At 56.2% G+C, this 10,826-nt stretch overlaps 1 protein-coding gene across 1 annotated transcript; it reads right to left on the bottom strand.

Moving 5' to 3' along the window:
• Positions 1 to 2,352: 2,352 nt before the first annotated feature.
• Positions 2,353 to 9,793, bottom strand: Lzts2 (leucine zipper tumor suppressor 2). The gene is made up of 4 exons (XM_048807175.1): positions 9,351 to 9,793; positions 6,311 to 6,760; positions 4,471 to 4,740; positions 2,353 to 3,752 (listed from the first exon to the last, which is right to left on the bottom strand). The coding sequence occupies exons 2-4, from the start codon at positions 6,716 to 6,718 to the stop codon at positions 3,069 to 3,071; spliced, it is 1,362 nt and encodes a 453-aa protein (XP_048663132.1). The 5' UTR covers positions 6,719 to 6,760; positions 9,351 to 9,793; the 3' UTR covers positions 2,353 to 3,068.
• Between the last annotated feature and the right edge of the window lie 1,033 nt (positions 9,794 to 10,826).

Genomic DNA, 10,826 nt, shown 5'->3' with positions numbered 1-10,826 from the left:
TTGCTCCAGGAGGGAAACCCCTCCCACCTGGGTGTCAGGGGGAGCTCTTATACCCCCACAGCCAGTGTAGAGGGGGCTCATCTCTCCAGTTGGGAGACCCCATAACCTGGGTGTCGCAGGGAGCTTCTATACCGCCAGAGCCAGGGGAGAGGGGACTCGACCCTCCAGGCCCAAGATCCCTTCCAACTGATTCTCAGGGCAGTACATATAGTGCCACAAGCAGGGTAGAGGGGACTCCCACTAGAGGCGGGAGACCCCTCCCACCTGGGTGTAGGGGGCACCTCTTATACCACTGCAGCCAGGGTAGAGGGGACTCGCCTCTCCAGGCAGGAAGCTCTCCCACCTGGGTGTCCTGGGAGCTCTTATATGGCACCAGCCAAAGTAGAGTAGACTCTCACCCTTCCAGGCGGGAGACCCCTTCCACCAGGGTGTGGGGGGTGAGCTTGTATACTGTCACAGCCAGGATACAGGGGACTCGCCTGTCAAGGCGAGAGACCCCTTCTACCTGTGTGTCAGGGTAGCTTGTATAACGCCACAGCCAAAGTAGAGTGGACTCGCCCCTCCAGTCGGGAGACCCCTACCATGTGGGTGTCAGGGGGAGTTCTTATACTGCCTCAGCCAGGGTAGAGGGGACTCGCCCTTCTAGGCGTGAGACTTCTTCCACTTGGGTGTCCAGGGGAGCATCTATACAGCCACAGGCAGGGTAGAGGGGACTCTACTCTCCCGGCTGGAGACTCCTCACACCTGGTTGTCAGGGGAACTCCTATACCGCAGCAACCAGGGTAGAGGAGACTCGCCCCTCCAGGTGGGAGACCCCTGCCACCTGGGTGTGGGGGGTGAAGCTTTTATACCCCTGAAGCCAGAGTAGTGGGGACTTGCTCCTCCAGGCAGGAGACCCCTCCCACCTGGGTGTCAGGGGGAGATCTTATACCACCACAGCCATGGGGTACTTTCCCCTTCAGGCGGGAGACCCCTCCCACCTGGGTAGCTGGGGAGCTCCTATATCACGCAGGTGGGGTAGAGGAAACTCTACCCTCCAGACAGGAGACCCCTTCCAACTGGGTGTCCTGGGGAGCTGCAGCCACGGTAGAAGGCACTCGCAGCTCCAGAAGGGAGACCCCTTCCACCTGGGTTTCAGGGGGAGTTCCTTTACTGTTACAGTCAGGCTAGAGCGGACTTGCCCTTCCAGTTGGGCGACTCCTTCCACCTGGGTGTCTGGGCGAACTCCTATACCTTCATAGCCAGGGTAGAGGGGACTCGCCCCTCCAGGCAGAATACCCCTCCCACCTGGGTGTCAGGTAGAGCTCATATACCCCAGAAGCCAAGGTAGAGGCGACTCGTACCTCCAGGCGAGAGACACCTCCCACATGGGAATGGGGGTAACTCCTATACCGCCTTATCCAGGGTAGAGGGGACACGCCCTTTCAGGCAGGAGACCCCTCCCATCTTGGTATGTAAGAGGGGGATCTCCTATACCACAGCAGCCAGAATAGAGGCTTTTAAGCAGGGGATCCCTCCCACCTGGGTATCTGGGAGAGCTGGTAAAACCCCACTGGCTGGGTAGAGGGAAGTCACCCTTCTAGGTGGGAGACCACTCCCACATGGGTGTCAGGAGAAGCTCCTTAACCACTGCATTCAGGGTAGAGTGGACTCGCCACTTCAGGCGAAAGACCCCGCCCGCCTTAGCAAGGGTAGAGGGGTTTCGCCCCTCCAGGCAGAGCTCATATAGCCTAGAGTCCAGGGTAGAGGCAATTCGCACCTCCAGGCGAGAAACACCTCCCACCTGGGAATGGGAATAAATCCTATACAGCCTTAGCCAGGCTAGAGGGGACTCAGCAACATCTTGGTCCTGCTTGCCTTGTCTACTAGAGCTCCACACTGCTAGCTCTGCTCCCCTCCCGGCTGTCAATTACACTTCGCCCTTTCCAGATAAACCTGGTGTCCATCATGGACAAAGTGCTAACAGGCAGCCTGTCACCTGCACTCACTGCCCCTCCAAACTCCTAAGACAAGGAGGGGAGTGAAAAACTCAAGGTCTGGAGCCTAGGATTGGTGGGCATCTTCTCATGTCCCCTCTCCCCCACCCCCAATTCCCTAAAGAATTGAGGGACAAAAACTGATGAGACTCAAGGGGTCAATGCATCCACCCCCCAGTTCCAAGTAGCATTCAGTGCAAGAGACAAGATAGAAAGCTTTTCCAGTTCCTAACAGAGACACTTTCATGCTGTGGTACACTAGGACCTCACTTTCTGCTGGACTTGTCCTTCCCCCATGGCCCTTCCTCTCCTTAGTTAGAGCTATGAGAGGTGTGGGAGTTGCCAGCAAACAATGAAGGGATGGAGGTCAAACAAGTTCCTCCAGCACTCGTTTATCCAGCATATTCATGTTTTTTAAAAATCAAAAAAAAATTTTTTTTTAATTTTTTCTTTGGGTTTGTACAAGAAATTTACAGTGTGAAAAATATACAAGTGAAAACAAGGCCATAAACCTGGGTGTTGGGAAGGGCTGCTTGGTCACAAACACAAATAAACAAGACATTTCTGAGTTCTTCCTTTGGTCTGACTTCAGCCCCCTCAGCCCAGGAGGGAGGCTGCAGAGCTGGGACATGGGGATCAGACCCCAGTTCCAGCCCTGTCCCCCAACATGGCCAAAGTGGGGGCAGGCACATCTGGAGCAGCTGGTGCCATCTGGCTCTCTCTGGCTTTGGGGTGGGGAGAATGTGGAGATGAGGAAGCCCCTTCCTCTTCCCAGCTCCGAAGGCTGGAAAGGGCTGTCAAGCATTTGGGACAAACAGAACTGGTGGGGTGGCACTGGCAGCAGCTGGGGAGTGAGATGGGCAGAATAGTAGGAGCCTCTGGATAAAGTGAACATGGGGGACGTTCAAGGGGTCTGATCTTGCTCCTCCAAGTCAGGGACACCCAAGTTCTTAGCAGAGGCCTAGAGGCTTGTACCCTGGAAGACAAGCGGCTCTGAGACCCTAAGACTTGGGGATGCTCACTGGGTCCTGGGGTCTGAGTGGACCTGTGGCTCCTGGCCCCTTCAGTGAAGCTCACTGTGGAGCTGGAGTCCTAGATTTCAGTGGCAGTGATCTCCTCCAGGCAGATGCAAGGTGCTGGCTCAGCCAGGCCCAGGTCAGCGAGCTCACGGGCCTCCAGCTCCAGGCTGAGCTGCTGCAGCTCCTGCTCCAACTGCCGGTTGCGCCGGTACATCTGGATGTAGTTGTGTTGCAGCTGCTTCTGGTAGCGGATCACCTGCTCCTTCTCGGCCTGCCAGGCCAGTCGCTCCCCCTCAAAGCTGTCCCTCTGCTCTTCGCCTCGCCGTCGTTCTCGCTGTAGCTCTACCCGCAGCCGCTCCACTTGGGCCCGCAGGCTGCCTCCTGCCCCAGCTGCTGCCCGCTGCACCTTGGCCTCGTCACTCTCTGCCAGGAGGAATGGATCAGTCGTGGCAGGTGGTACAGGGGGCTCCCGGAGTCCAGCTGCCTCAGCGTCCAACTGTCCGGCCTTCTCTCGGAGCCGCTCGGCCTCCTGGCGGTGCCGCTGTAGCTCTTGGGAGCAGGTCTCCAGCTCCAACTCCCGGGCTCGGGCTGCCTCCTGCAGGCCCCGGGCTCGGCCCTCACTGACCCGCAGAGCAGCCCGGGCCTCCCGCAGTGCCACCCGCAGTGCCACCAGCTCGCTGCCCTTCTGTACCAGCTCTGCCTGAGACTCCTTCAGTTGCTGCTTCAGCAGGGAGATCTCGCCTGACTTCTGGCACACCTGAGGGTGGGAGATGGTCAGGAAGGATGGTGAGAAGGGTTCTCTCAGGGGATCAGGCCCTGGGCATCATGCTGGGCATTCAGGAAGCTCAATTATTACCTCCATTTTACAGATAGAGACACTGAGGTGAGCCTAGCCACATATCCAATGTCACACACCTTGTAAGTAGCTAAAGGGGAACACAGACCAGATCTTTTTCCTTCAAATCTGGTGTTATCAAAACATCAGAAGATACTCTGGAAGCACTGCCTAGCCACGGGAACAAGGTGGTTGTGGTGCGGGAGTGGGAGCAATCATGGGCAGAGCACATGTCCAGGTGAGAGGCACCACAGTCTTGGGTGTGAGAACCGACATCTGAGCCTGGGTTCAAATCTTACTTCTGCCTCTGTTGTGTGAGTGAGTCCCGGCTCCAGCTTTTCTGGAACTCAGTTTCTTTGTGTCTAAAATAGGGATATTAATAATACCCACCTTGTAGGGAAGGCAGTGAGACAGCAGTGCCACTGGCTATGTGGGCACCAGGCAGACCAACAAGGAGACCTAACATGGAGGCAGGAGGAGAACCCCACCCAAAAAGGGAGATCTGAGGGTCCTTTTCTCACAGAGGTGAGAAAGGGCAGGCACTCTGGGGCGGTTGGCTGAGAGAGTGTATAGCTGGGCCTGTGTTTCCAGGGTGTGTCCTGGTGTCACCCTCCTGCCTGTCCCTCCTGGTCTGGCGCACCTCCCACTTGGTCTCCTCCAGCCGTGGTCCGAGTTCCCGCTGCTCCCGCTCAAAGGTGGCACAGCGCCTCTCCAGCTGCTCACGCTCCTGCAGCAGCTGTGCAAAGTCATCCTGCAACTGGCGCTTCTCTTGCTGCAGCTGGAACACCTGCAGCTGCAGCAGCTGTTGGGTGCGCTGGGCTCGCTGTGCGGCCTGCTGCGCCTGGGCTGTACAGTCCTCACGCAGGGCCTCGCGTTCTCGAGGCCAGTGTCGCTGCCGCTCCCCGAATGCCTGTGGGCAAGAAGACAGGTCTGTCCTGCTCAGGTTCCCCAGACTGAGCCCTGCCACCCTTACCTGCTCACTGCCCAGGTGGCCCACAGTTTGGGTTCTAAGAAGGCAGAGTCCATGAAACCAGTAATAATTATTACAACATTAGTATGAATGGCTTTTATGATAATAATAGAAACCACCACCATAGTAACACCAAGCATTTACACTGCACTTCCGAGGTGCCAGGCTAGCACTTTATATCCTTGGCCTTATTTCTCATGTTGACCCTATGGAGCCAGAAATATCTCCATCTATAGATGGAGAAACTGAAGCTCTGTAAGGTTAAGTAACTTGCTCAATTTTTAAAAATTGGCACATGGCTGGCAGTGCTCTGACTCCTTATCACTCTGCACGTGACACCAGGGGGGTGTTAATCTAACTGCCCATCCCCGTCTCCCCACCAAATGGAAATGTTCCTTGCACTTCCAGTATCTTTGGATGTTCTGCCACACCACCCCCAATACCACCACTGACCACACCTGGCACATGGTGGCCTCGCTCTCATCCAGACTGTCCCGCAGTTGCTGCAGATCTGCCTCACGGTCACGGTCTCGGTCTCGGAGCTTTTCTTCCAGGACACAGTGCAGCAGGGCCTCATCCGAAGGGGGAGGTGGTGACTGGTTCAGCACCCCCGGTGCTATAGGTAGGCAGGCTGGACAAAGAATTTCTGCCAGAGTCAGATAGAGTCCCTGAGGGGCAGCCACTGGCCCAGCCACTCAATGCCAGGGGCTTGTCGGCAGCAGAGGAAGAGGAGGAAGAGGAGGAGGAGGAGGCAGGGCCCCCAAACAGCTGTGTCAGGCTGCCTTGGCTCCCAGACAACCCTGTGGCTCGAGAACCCAGGAAGCTAGGTAGGGAGGGCGCCCCTCGAGGTTTGGGCAGCACTGGCTTGAAGGCTGTTGGGCGGATCAGGATTTTCTCCATGTTCTGAAACAAGGTACCACATAACACTGAGGATGAGCTGCCTGATCCTTCAAAGCCCTTGTCATGCTCCCTGCCCTCCCACCTCCAACCCCCATACATTAATAACAATTGCTACCACTGGCCAGAGGGCTTCCTGGGTGTCAGCTTTATGTCAAGTGATTCAAAAGGTTCATTTCCAGTCAATTATGACAGACGAGTAAAACATTATAACCATCCCCATATTACTGATGAGGAAAAGGAGGCTGAGCAAGGCCATAGGCCTTGTCCAAATCAAACTCATGGTTGTTGGACACTGATAACTGAAGAAACTAAGATTTACTGAGTACTTGCTAGGTAGGTCCTCAGTACCATGCTAAGCATTATTTGATTTAATTCTCATGACAGCCAATGAAAGTCTACCTTGACTAGACTGATAACAGAAAATGGGCTCAGATAGACTAAGTGATTTCCCTAAGGTCACACAGCCAGAATGTGACAGGTGGGATTAGAAACCAGGGCTGGTGACTCTGGAGCTCACATTCTACCCTGTAAAAAGGCTTACAAATTCCAGCTTCCCCGGGGAGTGGGGTTTTGATTCTACCCAGACTCCCAAAGAGGGGCTGGTCCTTACCTTCTCCAGCTTTCCAGAGACAGGGATGAGCTTTGGTGGGGGACCACGGAGGTGGGCACTGCGTGCCCGCTGTTCTCGTGTATCCTCAATGTCACTGCTTGGGCTGGGGGGTGTTTCTGTTCGGAAATCCTCATTGATGTAGGTGAAGCTGGTGCTGGGGACATTTTTCCTGGGGGGCACAGCTGGGCACAGTGGTTCCTGTGTCTCATAGCCACCCCGTAGCAGCCCATCCTGCTGGCGGAAGAAGGTGGGCCCAGGGGGGCCGTGGTGGCGAGAAGGAGCTGGCCCCCCAGGGCAGGGCCGGCCAGAGATAAGACTGCTCACGCTGCCCATGGTGGGAACTTGTGGGGCAGCTGTGGCCTCAGGAGCTGGCTCCAGTGGCACTGGCAGAGTGTGCACAATGGCCATGGCAGCAGAGGCTCAGGCCTGGCCAAGGGCCTCGAGGGCAACCTGTGTAAGCAGGGCCGGGGTGTCAGAGTCCCTCCACCATTAGCCCCATCCCCATACAAGGTCTTCTCCTGATCCTGTGATCCAGGTCAACCTCCCTCCACCCCAGCATCAATAAAAAGTCCCAATCCCTCGCAAGCCTCCTCCTCCAAACACTGGCATGAACCTCAATCTTCTCTAGATGCCAGACGACTGCCCAACTCTGGTCTGAACAGGTTGACTGATTTCACCAAGCAGAGATGAAGGGATGGGAGGTCTGGGAGGTTACATAGGGCCATTTGGCAATGGAGATCCAGGCCCAAGCTCAAACCTACAAGAGGTCAGGGCTCAGGTGAGGTGTGGAGCCATCTCCACCAGTTCCAAGCACAGGTAGGTCCCTGCTCTCCTGGGACAGGTGACCTCATTACAGGGCAGTTTAGGCTGCAACATCAGGGATGCAATCAGCAACTCAGATGGTAATTAGGGAACAAACAGCTGAGGCCAGGTAGTGCCCAACCTCCCCCTGCTGGGCCTCAGTTTCTCTCAGACAGAGAGGCGGCAAAGGTGGAGCTGGATAAACAGGAACCCCACAGCTTTTAAGGAGCCCTCTGGGGTCCCCTGCCTCTCAGAGGTAGAGGCAAGCTCATGCTTACTTCTGTGACAACTCCCAGCTTCTCCACAATCCATAGTTAGGATCCAAAGAGGCTGGACAGTCTCTGCCCTGCAGCTAACCTCTATGAAACCTTCCAGCTTTAGCTGGTCTCCAAAGTAAGCCCCAGGGATACATGCAGAAGCCCACCACCACCTCTAGCAGCTGCTCCAAGATTCCCTTGCCAGAATCTCAAGCAAGAGGGCTCCACCTCCCCAGGCCCTGCTCCTTCCTGGAAGGGGATAGCAAAACCTCCACCCGGAACTCCCTCCCAGTACTGAGACTGTTGATGACCAGGACTTAGGCATCTGCTGAAGTCATCATGCAGAGCAAGGGCCAAGAAGTGGACAGAGAACTTCACGGGAGTAGGAGTGTGCATATTTATTTATTTCTGTGCATGACTATATGTACAGGAGCATGAAAATGAACACTGTCCATGTATATGAAAATGTGTGAGTACATCACGAGGAGGTATGAATATATGTGTTTGGGCAGATGTACCAGAACATTCTATACATACATGAAAGTATGTGTGAATTCTTAAGTGTGTCTTATAAGAGTGTGTGTGTGTGAGTGAATAAGAGGTCAATATTATAGTGTAGGTAAACGCAAATGCATATGTCAGTGAACTTGGGTCTGAATGTGATTACATCAGAGAAAATGTTTGGATAGATGTATCAGTGCCTTTATGTATATGCAAATTTAGGTGTAAACTACTATGTGTACCTTACATGATTATGTGAACAGGAAGGTGAGTGTGTACTTTTTACAAGTATGTAAAAAGGAGTCTGTAGGAGTGTGAGCAAGTGCAGGAATAGGTAGAGACTTGAGTGGCATGCAGGGTCCCTGGGTGGGTGGGAGCCTGATTTTTTTTTACCCTCTTGAGGGGTGGGGAGAGGTAAGACTCACAATATCTGACTCCTTTGCCCAATCTGTTCCCCTTTTCTTGCCTGTGCTCCATTGAGTCTATCCTCTTTACCCCCACCCAAGTGGATAGGCACTACAACACTGAGAACCACCACGAAGGAGACCAGAATGAGGGAGGAGTTGCTGGGAGCCAGGCAGGAGGTGAGCTGGGTGCAGGGTGCAATCATAGGCCCCTCTGCAGGGCAGGGCAAGGGTGGGGGCTGAGACTACCCCATAAATCCCATCCCTGAGCAAAGCTGATAAAGTTCCCCCTCTTGTCCTCCCCACTCTCAGGCACCATTCCGGGGCACGGAAGAACAGTGGGGAAAACGGCAGGCACTGTGTGTGCACTTCTCATTTCAGACAGCACAGAGTGACCAGAGCAAAGGGTGGCTGTAGACAGACTCAGAAAGACAGACCCAAAGACAAGAGACAAAGACTCAGAGGCAGAGAGGCTAAGACACGATGAGACAGAGGCAGACCTATTGGGAACCAGAGTCACTTAAGCCACAGAGCCAAGGGTCCCTAAATCCAGAGGGACATGGAGTGGGTCTTGAGAGCCAGGCGTCTGGAAAACCAGGCCCAGCCAGCCGGGCTCCCGCTCTTGGAGCCCAAGAGAGAAGGAGGGGCAAGCGAGGCTCCATTTTGAGAAACGCGTTTGTGGTTGTGGGAAAAGGGAACCCCTCGTTCTCCCCAGCACTCCCTGAACAATCACTCTGGCATAGGGATGCCTCCCAGTTTAGAGGGCTGGGGGGATTGAGGTTCAGCCAGGGGCAGAGAGGCATCTGGCCAAGATCCCAGCTCTCACAGACCTCAGTTTGAAGGGCTGCAGAGTTGGGGAAAGTCTCTCCCCCTCCCAAACTCCAAGGACCAGTCAAGCAGGAACAAGTCTGAGTTCCCATTTCGAGACAGGAAGCAGGGAGCCCCCACCCCACCCTTCAGTCCACCCCCACCCACCCCACCCCCCGCTTTCATGAAGGGGGGGCGGTGGTGGAATGTCACCTCCCTACCAGACTGCACCACGAGAAGTTGGGGGCGACCCAGCCCTGGCCCCCTCACCTCCGCTGCGTTGCTCCATGCTCAGCCCCAGGCCGCCCCAAGCGCTCCACAGGCGCGTCGCCCGCTCCGGCCCGCGCGCGGCCACTCGGAGCAGCCGGGCTGACCGGGCCCCGCCTCCGCCTCCGCCACGGCGGTGCCCCCAGCCCGGGCCAGCCCCCGCCCGGCCCGAGTGGGCGGTGCGGTGCGGTGCGGACGGAGGGTCCAAGGGGCGTCCCCGCCCTGGGGCGCAGACACGCGCAAGCACCCCACGTCACGCGTGTCCGCCAGGGCGCACGCCGGAGCTGCACGGCAGCGTTCAGGATCCCTCCCTGCGAAGCCGGGTGGACATGTGTTTTGCGGCTCGGAACTTGGCGGGCGGATCACCCTCTACCCTAGCCTGGCCCCCGGGGCCAGTGGCAGCTGGTCATTGTTCAAGCACAAAGGCGCGCTAGAGGCCGCCCCTCCCCCTCCGCTTCTCTAGGAGAAGCCTCCCCCCGCCCCAGACACTCTCCAGCTTCTTAGTCCAGACAAGAGGCCGAGGGCTAGTTGCCCGCCTTCAACTACCAGCGCCCGGAGCCTGGGCACAAGTCGGGGCCGAGGCCCGGTCGCTGCCTGCCCCACCCCCAACGGGTTGGAGGCGGCACACTTGGATTTGCAAAGGCGGCGCCACCTGGCGGCCAGTTCTGATGACACACCAGTCGCTCCCCACTGTGGGGGTCACCCACTTCACTCCCCAGCACTGGGCCCTGGCCCGCAAGCCCAGGCCTGCCGCTGGCGCGGATCTGTGCTCCACAACTTGCCCTCCGAGTCATTTGCTAGAAGAGGTCATTGCTCGGAGGGGGGCGGCCTCTGGCCCCACCAATCGCTGGGATAAGCGATCCAAACCTACAGTCTAAACCTACACCAGCCTTAAAGCAGACAACATTCCACTGTGTTTCTCAGGGTCACAAATATTTTCACCCTCTCGAAAACAACACAATCTTAACACCCACACGACCTTTCCCACATTCAGTCTCAGGCAGCCACATCACACGGTCTCATCCATCACGTGGTTGCGTGTTTCTCCTTTCCACAATCTTCCAGGCCAACTCACACACGGAGACCCTGGATGCCATACGCCTATTGTGCACCGTCTCTCCCAACTCACAGTCCTTTGCACCCAGTCATAAACTTAAATAGACTTGGGTCTCCTAACCATTATTCACTCATTGACAAGTCTTATTCAGACACTCTGACAACTTCTTAAACACCCCCCCCCCTCAGAAACTACCCCGGACTTTCCCTAAGGGGTCTCGGTGACCTGGTCAGATCAGCTGATGCGATACCCCTAAGCAAATCCAACCTTCCTCCTTCTACACACGCCCCCACCCCCCATCCCCGGCCTGCCAGAGCCGGCTGGGCCCCAGGAAGGAGCATCTCCCCCCCCTTCCAGGCCACAGCCTGGCCGGCTCTCAGCTCTATTTTTAGCTCTATGGAAAGGGTTGTTTTTCTTTCTTT

This window comes from Marmota marmota, unplaced genomic scaffold, assembly GCF_001458135.2.
Source record: "Marmota marmota marmota unplaced genomic scaffold, marMar, whole genome shotgun sequence".
NCBI lineage: Eukaryota > Metazoa > Chordata > Mammalia > Rodentia > Sciuridae > Marmota > Marmota marmota.
This window is presented reverse-complemented; position numbering and strand designations above follow the sequence as displayed.

What these genes read in the sequence shown, in the direction of transcription:
- Lzts2 (XM_048807175.1), bottom strand. Translation starts at nt 6,718, where the DNA reads ATGGCCATTGTGCACACTCTGCCAGTGCCACTGGAGCCAGCTCCTGAG. An exon ending in TCTCTGGAAAGCTGGAGAAG is followed by an intron (nt 4,741 to 6,310) that starts GTAAGGACCAGC and finishes TCTTGCCCACAG; the next exon opens with GCATTCGGGGAGCGGCAGCG. An exon ending in TGGAGGAGACCAAGTGGGAG is followed by an intron (nt 3,753 to 4,470) that starts GTGCGCCAGACC and finishes TCCCACCCTCAG; the next exon opens with GTGTGCCAGAAGTCAGGCGA.